This window comes from Lissotriton helveticus, chromosome 5_1, assembly GCF_964261635.1.
Source record: "Lissotriton helveticus chromosome 5_1, aLisHel1.1, whole genome shotgun sequence".
NCBI lineage: Eukaryota > Metazoa > Chordata > Amphibia > Caudata > Salamandridae > Lissotriton > Lissotriton helveticus.
The window spans coordinates 6,133,739-6,153,223 of NC_136065.1; the positions used below are offsets into that span (position 1 = coordinate 6,133,739).

Here is a 19,485-nt window from a genome sequence, read left to right on the forward strand (position 1 = left end):
ACTCAAATCTACCCCACTGTACCCAATCTAACCCGCTTCAATCTACCCCACTCCATTCTACCTAACTCTACCCCACTCCAATCTACCCGACTCCAATCTACCCCACAGTACCCAATCTAACCCGCTCCACTCTACCCCACTCTACCCTACTCTACCCTACTCCAATCTAACCCACTCCTATCTACCCGACTCTACCCCACTATACCCCACTCCAATCTACCCCACCCCACTATACCCCACTCCAATCTACCCCACTCCTCCCTATTTCAATCTACCCCACTCAATCCTACTCCAATATCTTCAGTGAACCACATCCCAATTTACTCCAGTCAATCCTACTCCAATCTACCCCACTCCACCCTACTCCTACCCAGGCCCCGCTCGAGATCAAGGCTCGCCCCCGGAGGAGGCAGGATGTTTCTAACGGTGAAGTTTGGAGGTGAGTTGGGGAGGGTGGGTGAAAGGGGGGAAGGGCAATGAATCTCCCTCGACAGCGCTTCTGAAACCGTGGCAAGCCTGGTACCGTCCTCTGTGCTGCAAGCGGCCCAGTGCAGCACACCGCGCACTTCCTATTCAGCATGCGCATCTAAGATAGACCTGTCGGTAATGCACCGGTTGCAGGGACCTGTGTGTAATCTGAGGTTACAGATTCGAATGCATCCACTGTCGAGTCAACCTCTCATCATTCAGCAGCTAATAAAAAGACGCTACTTTTAATTGAGTGATAACATCTAGTTACAGTGTTGTGTCGGTACTCGCAGCGCTGTATGTGTGTCTGAACATGCCAGCCTCGGTGTGCTGGACGCCAGAGTGTACCTGCATCTGTGGTCCGTGCTCCGATGCGCAGTGCGCCTGCCCAGTGCTGCAACGAGACGTCTGCTGGTACAGGCACATCCGTGTACCTGCTTGCTTTATGACTGTAAATTACACGCAAGTCACTTGCGACACGCACCCGCAGGAGCAGAGGAGCTCCACATGGCATCATCTCAGCCCCTCGAGTGCGTGCATGCAGGCAGTCTACGCAGCAGAGACACTCTTACACTATACACAGACTTCAGGCACCCTCACAGACACAGCAGAATTCACAACATACCTCAAAGCGGGGGTTCCAGTCTCGGCAAGGACGCTCCACATCCGGTGACTCTCGGCAAATCACTTAATCATCCTATGCCTAACAAAATAAATGTGTCCATCTGTAAAGCAACTGGCGTCGACCTTGGGCTGAGTTTGCGCAATATATAAAACTAACAAGAAAAAACCCAGAACTCAACAAAGTGGGGGATGCCGAAGCTAGACGGAAAACAGGGCATTTGGTAGCTGTGGGGGTTCAGCTCGACTGTCGAATAAATCCAGAGACACTGGGGTTTTGGGAAGAGCGGGTTTTATTCCGGTATACAGTCTCCTTTTTGGGTTTCGCCTGCCGAAGGCTGCGCTCTGCGCAGCTCTTCAGCGCAGGTGAAATCCTATGTCGTCAATAAGGACTCCTGGAACGTCCCACGGCTCTCATTGGTTAGCTCCATAAATGGAGGCTAGCCATTGAGTGCCGGATCTGTCCATCAAGGCTGGACCAGATTCGGGGGCGTTCCGGAGATTTTTTCCCAGGGCGGAGTTACGTTTTTTCCGTTCCCTCCCCTTTCACTGAAAGTGAATGCCGTCCGTGTCCTCTCCCGCCCCCTCCCGCCGTCCGTGTCTTCACCCGCCCCCCTCCCGCCGTTTGTGTCCTCTCCCGCACCCTCCCCCGCCCCCTGTGTCCTCGAATGGATCTCCCGCCCCCTCCCGCCGTTTGTGTCCTCTCCCGCCCCCTCCCGCACCCTCCCCCGCCAGTTCGCGTATCTTGCCCAACTTGTTCCTTAGATTCTGGCTGTATTCCAACAGCGTTCTGGTCTCCCTCCCTGGCTCTGATTCCCACACCTCACGGGTCATGTCCAGGAGGCTCCGGGGTTGGCGTCCGTACAACATCTCGAAAGACGAGCAGCCTAAACTGCTCTGCTTCTGGCCACGGATAACGTATAGGGCCAGGGGAAGCAGTAGGTCCCAATCGCTTTCGTTCACGGTAAACATCTTCTTGAGCACCACCTTAAGGGTCCCGTTATAGCGCTCCACCAGGCCGTCAGTCTGGGGATGATACACTGACGTTTTTATCTGGTGTAGCCCCAGGAGGCGGCATACTTCCTTCATTACTCGGGACATGAAGGGTGTCCCCTGATCCGTCAGGATCTCTTTAGGGAATCCGACCCGGGAAAACAGTTCCATGAACTTATCCGCGATGTTCCTGGACGTGGGGCTTTTCAAAAGGGAACGCCTCCGGGAAACGAGTCGCGTAATCCACGATTACGAGAGCATATCTGTATCCTTTGCGTGTCGGAGGTAGGGGGCCGATCAGGTCCATTCCAACCCTTTCAAACGGGGTTCCGATTATGGGAAGGGGTTGGAGGGGCACTGCTGCAGGTCTTTGGGTGTTCTTCCTTTGACACAGGTCGCATGTCTGGCAGTGGGCTTTGATGTCATGATAAATACCAGGCCAGTAAAAGCTGCGTAGAACGTTTTGGGCGGTTTTTTCGCTCCCGATGTGCCCCGCAAGCAAGTGCGTATGGGCATAGAACATAACTTGTTCTCTAAAGCATGTCGGTACAAGCAGTTGCAGGGGGTCATCATGTTTGGCTTGTCTATAGAGGAGGTCCTCCTTAATCAGAAAACGAGGATAGGTTGGTTGCGGATTGTTCTGTTCTTGGTGGGCCTGCTCCCAGGCGTTGAGTAAGCCGGAATCATTGGCTTGAGCGAAACGAAAGCTCCTGTCTCCCTCCCAGGGGTCAGTAGAGGTGAGATCCGGGATAGCCCTGACACCTTTCTCTGTCTTTGGAATTAGGCAGTCCTTAAAGAGGTCCAGGAAGTGGGGATTATCCGTCCCGAGAATGAGGGCCTCTGGAAGGGCATCCATAACCCCAACCTTTACTACTAGAGTGTCTTTTCCCTTTACCTCGATGGGGATGTACGCTACCGGATATCCCTTCACGTCCCCGTGTACACACTTGATATACACAGACCCCTCTGGCATTACCTGGTGGGGCCTCACGAAATCTCCCTGTATTACTGACTGCTTACAACCCGAGTCTAGGAGAGCCTTGACTATCGTCCCGTTGACGGTAACACTCACGTGATAGGCTCCACCCAACTCCGCTGAATACATGACGGCCTTGGGCAGGAAGTTGATGTCCATGGGCTCCTCCTGTGAACGTTTCTGGGGGCAAAGGCGGGCGATATGTCCCCACATCCCGCAATCGAAGCACTGCGGGCCCCTAAAGGGAGCCTCCGTGGGTAATGGTCTAGGAGGTACATGTATAGGTGTAACCTGCCGGGTGTACGCTACATGTATAGGTGTAACCTGCCGGGTGTACGCTACATGTATAGGTGTAATCTGCCGGGTGTACGCTACATGTATAGGTGTAACCTGCCGGGTGTACGCTACATGTATAGGTGTAACCTGCCGGGTGTACGCTACATGTATAGGTGTAATCTGCCGAGTGTACGCTACGTGTATAGGTGTAATCTGCCGAGTGTACGCTACATGTATAGGTGGAATCTGCCGGGTGTACACTACATGTATAGGTGTAATCTGCCGGGTGTACGCTACATGTATAGGTGTAATCTGCTGGGAGTACGCTACATGTATAGGAGTAATCTGCCGGGTGTACGCTACACGTATAGGTGTAATCTGCTGGGTGTACGCTACACGTATAGGTGTAATCTGCTGGGTGTACGCTACATGTATAGGTGTAATCTGCCGGGTGTACGCTACATGTACAGGTGTAATCTGCCGGGTGTACGCTACATGTATAGGTGTAACCTGCTGGGTGTACGCTACATGTATAGGTGTAATGTGCCGGGTGTACGCTACATGTATAGGTGTAATCTGCCGGGTGTACGCTACATGTATAGGTGTAATCTACCGAGTGTACGCTACATGTATAGGTGGAATCTGCCGGGTGTACACTACATGTATAGGTGTAATCTGCCGGGTGTACGCTACATGTATAGGTGTAATCTGCCGGGAGTACGCTACATGTATAGGAGTAATCTGCCGGGTGTACGCTACACGTATAGGTGTAATCTGCTGGGTGTACGCTACACGTATAGGTGTAATCTGCTGGGTGTACGCTACACGTATAGGTGTAATCTGCCGGGTGTACGCTACATGTATAGGTGTAATCTTCCGGGTGTACGCTACATGTATAGGTGTAATCTGCCGGGTGTACACTACATGTATAGGTGTAATCTGCCGGGTGTACGCTACATGTATAGGTGTAATCTGCTGGGAGTACGCTACATGTATAGGAGTAATCTGCCGGGTGTACGCTACATGTATAGGAGTAATCTGCTGGGTGTACGCTACTTGTATAGGTGTAACCTGCCGGGTGTACGCTACATGTATAGGTGTACCCTGCAGGGTGTAAGCTACATGTATAGGAGTAATCTGCCAGGTGTACGCTACATGTATAGGAGTAATCTGCCGGGTGTACGTTACATGTATAGGTGGAATCTGCTGGGTGTGCGCTACATGTATAGGTGTAATCTGCCAGGTGTACGCTACATGTATAGGTGTAATCTGCCGAGTGTACGCTACATGTATAGGTGGAATCTGCCGGGTGTACACTACATGTATAGGTGTAATCTGCCGGGTGTACGCTACATGTATAGGTGTAATCTGCCGAGTGTACGCTACGTGTATAGGTGTAATCTGCCGAGTGTACGCTACGTGTATAGGTGGAATCTGCCGGGTGTACGCTACATGTATAGGTGTAATCTGCCGGGTGTACGCTACATGTATAGGTGTAATCTGCTGGGAGTACGCTACATGTATAGGAGTAATCTGCCGGGTGTACGCTACACGTATAGGTGTAATCTGCTGGGTGTACGCTACACGTATAGGTGTAATCTGCTGGGTGTACGCTACACGTATAGGTGTAATCTGCCGGGTGTACGCTACTTGTATAGGTTTAATCTGCCGGGTGTACGCTACATGTATAGGTGTAATCTGCCGAGTGTACGCTACATGTATAGGTGGAATCTGCCGGGTGTACACTACATGTATAGGTGTAATCTGCCGGGTGTACGCTACATGTATAGGTGTAATCTGCTGGGAGTACGCTACATGTATAGGAGGAATCTGCCGGGTGTACGCTACACGTATAGGTGTAATCTGCTGGGTGTACGCTACACGTATAGGTGTAATCTGCTGGGTGTACGCTACACGTATAGGTGTAATCTGCCGGGTGTACGCTACATGTATAGGTGTAATCTGCTGGGTGTACGCTACATGTATAGGTGTAATCTGCCGGGTGTACGCTACATGTATAGGTGTAACCTGCCGGGTGTACGCTACATGTATAGGTGTAATGTGCTGGGTGTACGCTACATGTATAGGTGTAATCTGCCGGGTGTACGCTACATGTACAGGTGTAATCTGCCGGGTGTACGCTACACGTATAGGTGTAACCTGCTGGGTGTACGCTACATGTATAGGTGTAACGTGCCGGGTGTACGCTACATGTATAGGTGTAATCTGCCGGGTGTACGCTACATGTATAGGTGTAATCTGCCGAGTGTACGCTACATGTATAGGTGGAATCTGCCGGGTGTACACTACATGTATAGGTGTAATCTGCCGGGTGTACGCTACATGTATAGGTGTAATCTGCCGGGAGTACGCTACATGTATAGGAGTAATCTGCCGGGTGTACGTTACATGTATAGGTGGAATCTGCTGGGTGTGCGCTACATGTATAGGTGTAATCTGCCAGGTGTACGCTACATGTATAGGTGTAATCTGCCGAGTGTACGCTACATGTATAGGTGGAATCTGCCGGGTGTACACTACATGTATAGGTGTAATCTGCCGGGTGTACGCTACATGTATAGGTGTAATCTGCTGGGAGTACGCTACATGTATAGGAGTAATCTGCCGGGTGTACGCTACACGTATAGGTGTAATCTGCTGGGTGTACGCTACACGTATAGGTGTAATCTGCTAGGTGTAATCTGCCGGGTGTACGCTACATGTATAGGTGTAATCTGCCGGGTGTACACTACATGTATAGGTGTAATCTGCCGGGTGTACGCTACATGTATAGGTGTAATCTGCTGGGAGTACGCTACATGTATATGAGTAATCTGCCGGGTGTACGCTACATGTATAGGAGTAATCTGCTGGGTGTACGCTACATGTATAGGTGTAACCTGCCGGGTGTACGCTACATGTATAGGTGTACCCTGCAGGGTGTACGCTACATGTATAGGAGTAATCTGCCGGGTGTACGCTACATGTATAGGAGTAATCTGCCGGGTGTACGTTACATGTATAGGTGGAATCTGCCGGGTGTACACTACATGTATAGGTGTAATCTGCCGGTGTACGTTACATGTATAGGTGTAACCTGCCGGGTGTACACTACATGTATAGATGGAATCTGCCGTGTGTACACTACATGCATAGGTGTAACCTGCCGGGTGTATGCTACATGTATAGGTGTAATCTGCCGGTGTACGTTACATGTATAGGTGTAACCTGCCGGGTGTACGCTACATGTATAGGTGTAATCTGCTGGGTGTACGCTACATGTATAGGTGTAATCTGCTGGGAGTACGCTACATGTATAGGAGTAATCTGCCGGGTGTACGCTACATGTATAGGAGTAATCTGCCGGGTGTACGTTACATGTATAGGTGGAATTTGCCGAGTGTACACTACATGTATAGGTGTAATCTGCCGGTGTACGTTAAATGTATAGGTGTAACTTGCCGGGTGTACACTAAATGTATAGGTGGAATCTGCCATGTGTACACTACATGTATAGGTGTAACCTGCCGGGTGTATGCTACATGTATAGGTGTAATCTGCCGGTGTACGTTACATGTATAGGTGTAACCTGCCGGGTGTACGCTACATGTATAGGTGTAATGTGCTGGGTGTACGCTACATGTATAGGTGTAATCTGCTGGGTGTACGCTACATGTAGAGGAGTAATCTGCCGGGTGTACGCTACATGTATAGGAGTAATCTGCAGGGTGTACGTTACATGTATAGGTGGAATCTGTCGGGTGTACACTACATGTATAGGTGTAATCTGCCGGTGTACGTTACATGTATAGGTGTAACCTGCCGGGTGTACACTACATGTATAGGTGTAATCTGCCGGGTGTACACTACATGTATAGGTGTATCCTGCCGGGTGTATGCTACATTTATAGGTGTAATCTGCCAGTGTACGTTACATGTATAGGTGTAACGTTCGGGTGTACACTACATGTATAGGTGTAACCTGCCGGGTGTACGTTACATGTATAGGTGTAACCTGCCGGGTGTACGCTACATGTATAGGTGTAACCTGCCGGGTGTACGCTACATGTATAGGAGTAATCTGCCGGGTGTACGCTACATGTATAGGTGTAATCTGCCGGGTGTATGCTACATCTATAGATGTAACCTGCAGGGTGTACACTACATGTATGGGTGTAATCTGCCGGGTGTACGCTACATGTATAGGAGTAATCTGCCGGGTGTATGCTACATGTATAGGAGTAATCAGCCGGGTTTACGGTACATGTATAGGTGTAATCTGCCGGGTGTATGCTACATGTATAGGTGTAACCTGCAGGGTGTACGCTACATGTATAGGTGTAACCTGCCGGGTGTACGCTACATATATAGGTGTAATCTGCAGGTGTATGCTACATATATAGGTGTAACCTGTGGGTTTATGCTACATATATAGGTGGAACCTGCTGGGTTTATGCTACATATATAGGTTTAATCTGCCTGACGTCTGCTATATGTATAGGTGTAATCTGCCTGCTGTATGCTACATCTATAGGTGTAATCTACCAGGTGTATCCTAGCTGTATAGGTGTAATCTGTCGGGTGTATGCTACATGTATAGGTGTAATCTGCAGGGTGTTAGTTACATGTATAAGTGTAATCTGCCGGGAGTATGCTACATGTATAGGTGTAATCTGCCGGGTGTTAGCTACATGTATACGTGTAATCTGCCGGGTGTATGCTACATGTATAGGTGTAATCTGCCTGGCGTATGCTATATGTATAGGTGTAATCTGCCGGCTGTACGCTACATCTATAGGTGTAATCTACCAGGTGTATCCTACCTGTATAGGTTTAATCTGCCGGGTGTATGCTACATGTATAGGTGTAATCTGCCGGGTGTTAGCTACATGTATAAATGTAATCTGCCGGGTGTACGCTACATGTATAAATGTAATCTGCCGGGTGTACGCTACATGTATAGGTGTAATCTGCCGGGTGTTAGCTACATGTATAAGTGTAATCTGCCGGGTGTAGGCTACATGTATAGGTGTAATCTGCCGGGTGTTTTCTACATGTATAGGTGTAATCTGCCCGGCGTACGCTACATGTATAGGTGTAATCTGCCGGGTGTATGCTACATATATAGATGTAATCTGCTGTGTGTACGCTACATGTATAAGTGTAATCTGCCGGGTGTACGCTACATGTGTAGGTGTAATCTGCCGTGTGTACGCTACATGTATAGGTGTAATCTGCCAGGCGTACGCTACATGTATAGGTGTAATCTGCTGGGTGTATGCTACATGTATAGGTGTAATCTGCCAGGCGTACGCTATATGTATAGGGGTAATCTGCTGGGTGTACGCTACACGTATAGGTGTAATCTGCTTGGTGTATGCTACATGTATAGGTGTAATCTGCTGGGTGTAAACTACACGTATAGGTGTAATCTGCTGGGTGTACGCTACATGTATAGTTGTAGCCTGCCGGGGGTACGCTACATTTATAGGTGTAACCTGCCGGGTTTACGCTACATGTATAGGTGTAATCTGCCGGCGGTACGCTACATACATAGGTGTAACCTGCCAGGTGTACGCTACATATATAGGTGTATCCTGCCGGGGGTACGCTACATGTATAGGTGTTACCTGCCGGGTGTACGCTACATGTATAGGTGTAACCTGCCGGGTGTACGCTACATGTATAGGTGTAATCTGCTGGGTGTACGCTACATGTATAGGTGTAATCAGCCAGGTGTATGCTAAATATATAGGTGTAATCTGCCGGGTGTACGCTACATGTATAGGTGTAATCTGCCGGGTGTACGCTACATATATAGATGTAATCTGCTGTGTGTACGCTACATGTATACCTGTAATCTGCCGGGTGTACGCTACATGTATAGGTGTAATCTGCCGGGTGTGACATGTATAGATGTAATCTGCCGGGTGTACGGAACATGTATAGGTGTAATCTGCCGGGCGTACGCTACATGTATAGGTGTAATCTGCTTGGTGTATGCTACATGTATAGGTGTAATTTGCCAGGCGTACGCTATATGTATAGGTGTAATCTGCCGGGCGTACGCTATATGTATAGGTGTAACCTGCCGGGTGTACGCTACATGTATAGGTGTAATCTGCCGGGGGTACGCTACATATATAGGTGTAACCTGCCAGGTGTACGCTACATGTATAGGTGTAACCTGCCGGGGGTACGCTACATGTATAGGTGTTACCTGCCGGGTGTACGCTACATGTATCGGTGTAACCTGCCGGGTGTACGCTACATGTATAGGTGTAATCTGCTGGGTGTACGCTACATGTATAGGTGTAATCAGCCAGGTGTATGCTAAATATATAGGTGTAATCTGCCGGGTGTACGCTACATGTATAGGTGTAATCTGCCGGGTGTATGCTACATATATAGATGTAATCTGCTGTGTGTACGCTACATGTATACCTTCAATCTGCCGGGTGTACGCTACATGTATAGGTGTAATCTGCCGGGTGTGACATGTATAGGTGTAATCTGCCGGGTGTACGGAACATGTATAGGTGTAAGCTGCCGGGCGTACGCTACATGTATAGGTGTAATCTGCTTGGTGTATGCTACATGTATAGGTGTAATTTTCCAGGCGTACGCTACATGTATAGGTGTTACCTGCCGGGTGTACGCTACATGTATCGGTGTAACCTGCCGGGTGTACGCTACATGTATAGGTGTAATCTGCTGGGTGTACGCTACATGTATAGGTGTAATCAGCCAGGTGTATGCTAAATATATAGGTGTAATCTGCCGGGTGTACGCTACATGTATAGGTGTAATCTGCCGGGTGTATGCTACATATATAGATGTAATCTGCTGTGTGTACGCTACATGTATACCTTCAATCTGCCGGGTGTACGCTACATGTATAGGTGTAATCTGCCGGGTGTGACATGTATAGGTGTAATCTGCCGGGTGTACGGAACATGTATAGGTGTAAGCTGCCGGGCGTACGCTACATGTATAGGTGTAATCTGCTTGGTGTATGCTACATGTATAGGTGTAATTTTCCAGGCGTACGCTATATGTATAGGTGCAATCTGCCGGGCATACGCTATATGTATAGGTGTAATCTGCTGGGTGTACGCTACATGTATAGGTGTAATCTGCTGGGTGTACGCTACATGTATAGGTGTAATCTGCTGGGTGTACGCTACATGTATAGGTGTAATCTGCTGGGTGTACGCTACACATATAGGTGTAATCTGCTGGGTGTATGCTACATGTATAGGTGTAATTTGCTGGGTGTACGCTACACGTATAGGTGTAATCTGCTGGGTGTACGCTACACTTATAGGTGTAATCTGCTGGGTGTATGCTACAAGTATAGGTGTAACCTGCCGGGCGTACGCTATATGTATAGGTGTAATCTGCCGGCTGTACGCTACATCTATAGGTGTAATCTTCCGGGTGTACTGTACATGTATAGGTGTAACCTGCCGGGGGTACGCTACATGTATAGGTGTAATTTGCCGGGAGTACGCTATATGTATAGGTGTAATCTGCCGGGTGTACGCTACATGTATAGGTGTAATCTGCCGGGTGTATGCTACATATATAGATGTAATCTGCTGTGTGTACGCTACATGTATAAGTGTAATCTGCCGGGTGTACGCTACATGTATAGGTGTAATCTGCCGGGTGTGACATGTATAGGTGTAATCGGCCGGGTGTACGCTACATGTATAGGTGTAATCTGCTGGGCGTACGCTACATGTATAAGTGTAATCTGCTGGGTGTATGCTACATGTATAGGTGTAATTTGCCGGGTGTACGCTATGTGTATAGGTGTAATCTGCTCGGTGTACGCTACACATATAGGTGTAATCTGCTGGGTGTATGCTACATGTATAGGTGTAATCTGCTGGGTGTACGCTACACATATAGGTGTAATCTGCTGGGTGTACGCTACACGTATAGGTGTAATCTGCTGGGTGTATGCTACATGTATAGGTGTAATCTTCTGGGTGTACGCTACACGTATAGGTGTAATCTGCTGGGTGTACGCTACACATATAGGTGTAATCTGCTGGGTGTATGCTACATGTATAGGTGTAATCTGCCGAGTGTACGCTATGTTATGTTATGTTAAGGGATGTTTTATATAGCGCTCAGCTACTCCGAGGAGTGTCCCGGCGCTTCTGACCTAAAACAGACACGGAACAGACAGAAGGGAAGCAGGTACTACTGAACAAACAGCCAAGATTTTAAATCCTTCCTGAAGGCTAACAAGTTGGTACTCCTTCTCAAAGACACAGGCAGGGTGTTCCACAATTGAGGCGCCAGACATCTAAACGACCGACCTCCAATCCGTGCTCTCCTGATAACAGGGACTGAGGCCAAAGCCAATGATGCTGACCTCAGAGATCTAGAAGGCTGATAGTAGGCCAACCGCCGTTGGATGTATTTGGCGTCAGTGTCATGGAGAGCCTTGAAGGCCAGAGTAAGTCCCTTAAAAATGATTCGTTTCCGGATGGGGAGCCAATGAAGAGTCTTCAGGAGACCAGAGACTCTGGCTCTCCGATGGAGGCCAAAGATGGCACAGGCAGCCGAATTTTGAACTATCTGCAGGCGTTGGAGAAGATACTCTGGCAATCCGAGTTACAGGACGTTGGCGTAATCAAGGCGAGAACCCATTAGAGCCTGCACCATGATTTTTCTATGTACCTGCGAGAGCAGACGAAGACATTTTCGGAGCATTTTAAGAAGGCCAAAACATTTCCCAGCTAGGCCAAGAATCTGGGGCTTCAACAAGAGATTATTATCAATTTTTACTCCAAGGTTCTTGGCCACGGCAGAAGCAGCCAATGGATTTATCCGAGTTGCCCTTAAGGCTGTTTTGCTGGAACCACTTAAACACAGCCCCAAGGCAGCCTCTGATGCTCTCCCCGTCGAAATCAGACCCCTTCTCACAAGTGAAAAGGAGCTGGGTGTCGTCGGCGTACGACACGATCTGGGCACCAAACGACTCCGCCAGTGCCGCCAGGGGGGCCATAAAGATGTTAAAGAGAGTCGGGCTCAAAATAGAGCCATGAGGAACTCCCACCTCTAATGGCGGCACCGCGGCAGAGAAAGGAGGGGCCCAGACCGTTTGACGCCGGCCCGCCAGAAAGGACTTAAACCAGCTGAACACCGTCCCCCGCAGACCGATCTCACTGAGTCTTGAGAGGAGACCAGTATGGGGGACGGTGTCAAAGGCCGCCGACAGGTCGAGCATCACCAGCATCGCTTTACCCCCTGCGTCCAAAACCTCCTTGATTGCCTCCGTTACTTCTAGTAGCGCTGTCTCCGTGCTCATGTTGGTGCGGAAGCCGGATTGGGTGCAATGCAGAATGCTATTGGACTCAAGGAAGTTGGAGAGGGAGGAGTGTACATATTTCTCCACGACTTTGGCAAAAGCTGGCAGAAGGGAGATAGGCCTATAGTTGGCGTGTTCCGCCGGATCCAGATTGAGCTACTTTAGAAGTGGTATGATCAGGGCTTTCTTCCAGGCTAGAGGGACCACTCCCGTGCTGAGAGATAGATTGAGCACCGGGTTTATTATGGGATTCATCACTTCCGCCATTCTAGCAAAAAATTTGGCCGGACAGGGGTCCAAAGGAGAGCCTGATTTTAGTTTGGTGAGAAAATCCAATGATGTTGGACAGGAAAGCGGCGGAAATTCCCAAAGAGTAGGAGCCCCACCAACCAGGGAAGAAGAAGAAGGAAAGATCGTATCGGAGCCTGCCCCTACCCCGGACTGCGCAAAGGAGTTCTAAAATGGTCTTAATTTTATTGGTAAAAAAATCGGCCAATAACGTGATCCAAGATTCGGAGTGAGCACACGGAGCCGTGCTCATCTTGGGTGAGGTAAACTCCCTCACAATCGAAAAAATGTCCTTACTGGTATTTGAGGCAGCCTCAATTCTTTTTGAGAAATATACTTTCTTCTCCAGCAAAATGTCCCTATGGTAAGCTTTGATGGATGCCCTATACGCCATTTTGGCAGTGATGTCATAGTGGCGGCGCCATGCCCTTTCTGCACTCTTACATTGCCGCCGCTTCATGGACAAGCCTTCAGTGAACCAAGGAGCAGAGACCCGGCAGGCGGGCTTATGGGACGATGTCACAGGGGCTAGTTCGTCTAGTCTCTCCACAAACCATGACCGCAGGAGAACTAGGTCCTTCTCTAGAGTGCCTGACAACAAGCACGGATGGGATAGACAAGCCCGAGCTAGCATCTCAGGGGTGACAAGGTGATAAGCACGTGAGGCCTGGAGAGGTCGACTAGACATGTTGTGCAAAGGTTTGACAGTGTGAAGAATTTGAAAATTAACTAAAAAATTGTCCGACCAAAGAACCGGTGTAAGAGTGGAAATCTCAATTGGCATAGTGGAGAATATTTGATCGAGCGTATGGCCTTTATTGTGTGTGGGGGTGGACAGGTAGGGGGAGAGTCCCAAAGGGGAAGTAGTGTCACCGATCTTAATGGCATCAGCATCAGTCCCAATATCCATGTGGATGTTAAAATCCCCCAATACCAGACAGTGCTCTGTTCTAAGGCAAAGTGCCGAAACCACACCGTAAAGTTCTTTGTGAAAGGAGCCAGTGGGTCCCGGTGGCCTATAAATCAGTAACCCTGTGCAGGATTGGTGCGGAGACAAGGACAGGGAAAACCCCAGGGACTCGCACCCATGAATCTCATCGATTTGGATGATAGAACAAGTAAAGCGCTTGTCCACCACCATCGCCACCCCCCCACCCCTACCATTTGTCCTATCTTTGCTAAAGATAACATAATTAGGGGGAATTGCAGCGGCTATGTCTGGGTTCGAGCAGTCACCCAGCCATGTCTCAGTAAGAAATAAGCAGATCGGCTTTGCTACGACCAAAAGTTTGTGTATGTCTAGGGCATGTTTGCTAAGAGATCTAGTATTCAGGAGCAGACACGAGCTCTTTACAGGAGAAGCCAAAGGGGTGGAGATGGGGGTGTTGCCCAGTAGCCAGCCACAGCCAGGACATCGCCTCTTACCTTTAGGCCGACCAGGGAAAGCCGTACAACAGTAGGCCGCCTTTCCCCTGAGAGAAATGAGCTCGGCTGCCGTGTATGCCAGCATGATGCCAAATCACTGGGAGCGGAATTTATGGGCCTGCCCCGCCGCACCCGTCCGCCTCCGGGACGCTGACGGGCACAGACGGGCTTTCCTTCGGCGCGATAGAGGCGCGACCGCAATGCACATCCGCTGCGTGGAGGAGAAAGCCTCTAGATTTATGCCGTCTCAGCCGCGAGAAACCGCACCACTGGTCAGCCGACCAGCGTGCCTGACTCCCCCCAAGATGGCCGCTCCCAAAACGCTCTGCCTACATGTCCCAAAAACCCCTACGGCACCTAATCGGCCGTGAGGATGTGGGACAGCGGTGTAATCTCCTGCGCGGCACAACCAGTGCAAAGAGGCAGACAAGGAAGACAGCGTAGGGTTGGGCGAGGTGAAGGCTGAGAGCAAGAGGTTACCCGGCAACCGCCTCAGGTAACGAAAAATGAAAGGAGAGTGAGGGCAAAGTACACAGTTAAAAGTACAGCAGTGCAATTTAAAATAGAAGCGCTAGCAATCAGCGCGCAACACGAACACTTTTTAAAAATAAGGCAGTTACAAAATGAGGCTAGTAATCAGCAGCGTAAGCACCCACTCGCCCGCACCCAGCATCCGCCTTAGGTAAAGCGGGGGAGGGTCAAGGTCTAACCTGAGCAGCCAATTAGCTCAGATTTATGCCGTCTCAGCCGCGAGAAACCGCACCACTGGTCAGCCGACCAGCGTGCCTGGCTCCCCCAAGATGGCCGCTCCCAAAACGCTCTGCCTACATGTCCCAAAAACCCCTACGGCACCTAATCGGCCGTGAGGATGTGGGACAGCGGTGTAATCTCCTGCGCAGCACAACCAGTGCAAAGAGGCAGACAAGGAAGACTGCGTAGGGTTAGGCGAGGTGAAGGCTGAAAGCTCCTATATGTATAGGTGTAATCTGCCGGCTGTACGCTACATCTATAGGTGTAATCTGCCGGGTGTACTGTACATATATAGGTTTAACCTGCTGGATTTATGCTACATGTATAGGTGTAATCTGCCGGGTGTACGCTACATGTATAGGTGTAATCTGCCGGGTGTACGCTACATGTATAGGTGTAATCTGCCGGGTGGTCGCTACATGCATAGGTGTAATCTGCCGGGTGTACGCTACATGTATAGGTGTAATCTGCCGGGTGTACGCTACATGTATAGGTGTAATCTGCCGGGTGGTCGCTACATGCATAGGTGTAATCTGCCGGGTGTACGCTATATGTACAGGTGTAATCTGCCGGGTGTACGCTACATGTATAGGTACATAGATGACTACCTGGGGGATGGCTCCCACTCAGACAAGTGGGAATGTCTGAATTCCTGTAGATTAAAGAAGCTTAGGCAAGTTCCCGTCTTGAGGAGGGAATCCCCGGGTGAACTCCAAGCTTTTCAATGACCTCCCCAACGGGAGGCCAGTCCCAGACTTCATCCTGCCCAATGGTGTGGTTCAAGAGAGCAAAAAGACCACTAGTCCCTGTTACTTCCTCCTCCATATCTCTGAATTGTATCTGCCTTGGCCAGGAACCAGTGGTGAGTTTTCTGCCTTAATTCCGGGCTCTGGAGCCCCAGGGGCGTCCCACAGGCACCCTGATGAGAGCCATCAAAAGTGCCGACCTTCCGTGGCTGTTTTAGGCATGTTTTGAGTGATTCCTACAGACATCCTTGTGGTCCTATGTGGCAACTGAGCCAACATCCGGGTCCATGCCATGGGAATCCTGTTCCTCCTTCCTGTAGTCTGCCTCCATGTGGGAGCCGTGGTCCTCGGCTGCCTTGCCAGATAGATATGCCTAGAGTTTACAAAAACTTTCAACCAAATGTGTGCCAGCCCCGCCTGGCAGTGCCTTCCCAAATGTTATATGGTAGAGAGACAATCCCCACTGAAGGCTTCAGAAACACGCCTGGAGTCCGCACACGGTCATCTGATACAAGATGGCCGGACACGCTAAGAAATGGAATGAGACTACCTGTGCGTCTCTTCACCACCTCTGAGTTGTCTGTATATTTGTCTGTCTTACTCCAAAAATAATTGAATGAGCTCAATTAATCGAAATAATGTGGTTCTTACTAAACAGTCCTTTCAATGCAACACAGGTAAAGATGCCGTGCGATAAATTAATTACTTACTCCACTTGTGTGGGAGTTACCATACGCCACATTGTGTGGGTTCTGACTTTGGACCGCGCTGTTTGTTATTATCAAGACCTCATCCATTATTGGATTATAACCTTTGTTCATATATTGATTTAAGAACTTAAAAGTTGATATCTGATAACATTTGGGCATCTAGGCTCCTCCACTCTTGATTCAGTTTGCAGGAACTTCAGGTGTCCGTACAGATTGTTGCAATAGCGCACTATCTGGTGCTCTTGACTTTTGCATGGAGAATCTTTATTTAAAACCCTGGGATATACATTGAAGAAGCCCTGGAGAAGTCCAATTGTACAAAACACGTTGGCTACAGCAAGAATCCAAGAAGAAAAGGATATGTTTTAAAAGAATGAATGAATAAAGAATCTCCTTTTATCAAAAAAATATTCTGTGAGTCTGTGCATTTGCTGTCAAATTGCTGCTGTGATTAATTGGGGTGTTATTAACCAAAAAGGTGTTGGGACGTGGGTTGCGATTCACATCTTGATTAAATCTGATAGAGATCTTTCACCTAGTTTTGTAGACTAAGACAGCTGGTCCTCTTGACTCGAGCACCACAATGTTTTGAATAACAACCAGCCTGTGTATGTGTTGTGTGCGGTGTCCTATTGCCCCAGCCTCTTCTTGGTAAATCGCTTGATAAATTAACTATAAAAACTGGATGTGAGGTTCCCTGTAATCCCGTGACCGGGTCTGTATCCAGCGACACTACTTTGGCATCATCTTGTTTCGCCTCCATCGAGCCTCTGCGGGTGAGCCCCAACATCTGTCACCTTCTTTGGTCCTTTCCTTGAGCTCTAAGTAGCATCCTCAGCTCTTTGTAGGATGGAGCTACCAATGTAGTGGAATCTGTGATCTGAGATGGCTGTGGTGAGGCTTCTCCTTCCAGCCCCTCTACCCAGGTTCCTCCTCTGTGCAGTTGCACATGGGGTCCTGGAAGTGCCGGGAAGGGGGGTAGTCAAAGCATGTGCTGAAGAAAAGTGTCACTGGTATGTATTTCCAAATAATGTACTGGGTAAAACCCAATCTTGTGATTGTTGTGTAATTGTACTTATGGTGTTTCCTTCCAGTTGCCCCTCAAACAATGATTACACGAAGAAAGAACGGCGGTCGCACCTTTCTGACCGGCTACGCTTATGGATTTTATCCCAGAGACATTGAGGTGAAATGGGTCAGGAATGGTGTCGAGATGCCCTGGGAATCGATGGACATCCTGCCAAACCCTGACGGAACCTACCAGGCCCAGAAAACAGTGGAAGTTCAGGAAGGAGATGATGAGAAAATGTACAACTATGAGGTGGATCACAGCGGCCTGCCGGACACTGTGAGTGTGATGTATGGTGAGTGCACTTTGGTCTGTAGGGGTGATTGTGACAGTGGTGCACATATTGACTTCATACGGTCTCTAGCTTGATCTGTTCCTGTCACTGGCGCTAGGCCCAGCCACAGAAGGGGAGTACATTTTTATGGGGAGATTTGTGGGAATGCTGGTGGTAGAAATGTTGTAGATCCCGACAGATTTCAAAAGTTTCCCTCACAGAAGTATGAGGAAATTGTGTGAGTTTAGCCAAAAGCTTGGGGTTTGAACGGCATTCTGTGTAAGAAAACCTAGGGGGGTTCATACAGGTCACCCCACCCTAGACTCCCCTGCAAAGAATGAATCAAGGATCCTAGTTGCAGAGCGGCGCTAGCCACTCTGTACTTATAGTTAGGGTTCCCAGAGACAGGATTTCCTTGGCTTTTGGTCCATTAATAACTTTGCGCCATTTGACAAATCTGTGCAAAACCTTGCAGCCCTATTCCTTTTTAGGTCTCGCCCTGGAATTCGCATCCGAAGGATGCGTCCAGGGTCGGAGACTTATAGCGAGCTGACATGGGGGAATGACGGACAAAAACTGTCACGCGCTTCTCCCCGGCTGGATTCAGCTGCTTGCACGCGCACCAACATTCACGCATGCGCACATCACAGGCACACGCATACACAGCACTCACGCATGCGCACATACACACGCGCTGCTTACTTTCACTTTGCAACCCCCCCACCAGTCATCGGATTTTTTTACACACGCACGCATGCATGCATACATACACACACACAGACACACGCGCACGCACAGGCACACACGCACACACAGGCACACACACGCGCGCGCGCACATGTCCCCTCCCCCCCTCACACCCCACTCACCGAGTTCTTTTCGTGTGTCTCTCTCTCCTTCCCTCTCTCCTTCGGCAGGCAGCGGCAGGCAGCGGGTCATCCTCAGCAGCAGGCGGGGCTCTCCACGAGCACAGGAGCCCCGCTAGCTGACACGCAAATCTTCCGGCAATCTTCCGGCTGACGGGCACAGGAGCGCGGGGTAGGCTCCCGTCTGCTTCCTGTCTTTTTGCGGCCCCGCCCCCGTCCCAACACAGGTTGCCTGGCTTCCTGTTCGAGCCGGGCTGCGGCGGTGAGTTTTTGCACAGGGCACACGCTAACCCATATACCCGGCTGTAGCTACGCCCTCTATGCACACCTCATCAATCAATGAAAATGTACTTAGTTGGATATGGTTGTTGAAAAGATTATGCAGAACGGTGCAGTAAAGTGTTCGGTAGAATGTCGCCTTCAGTAAATTGAATGGAAACGAGTGACGAATCTCTGTGGGTAAGTGCGCATTATTTTGTGCCAAAGTTTTTTTGTCTTCAAATAGCCTTTTTAAAAATGCGCTCATCTGCAAGATTGGGAATTTTAAAAAGCTGCTCTTTGTAATGTTTATCTATTAGTCGACAACTGCTTTTATTGGTGGACTTTGGAATGTCGCTAGAATTATGTAATATCAATCAAATATCCAAGAAACAAATCAAGGGTTTAAAGTGAAAGTAACCGCAAGTAAAACATTG

At 49.2% G+C, this 19,485-nt stretch overlaps 1 protein-coding gene across 1 annotated transcript in view; it reads left to right on the forward strand.

The window, feature by feature from the left end:
• LOC144754051 (class I histocompatibility antigen, Gogo-OKO alpha chain-like) overlaps nt 1-19,485 on the forward strand; it is a 250,093-nt gene that overhangs the window by 124,810 nt on the left and 105,798 nt on the right. Inside the window, exon 4 of the mRNA XM_078641566.1 lies at nt 17,676-17,945. Within this exon, the coding sequence (XP_078497692.1) occupies nt 17,676-17,945 (270 nt within the window). The remainder of the gene's footprint in view (nt 1-17,675; nt 17,946-19,485) is intronic.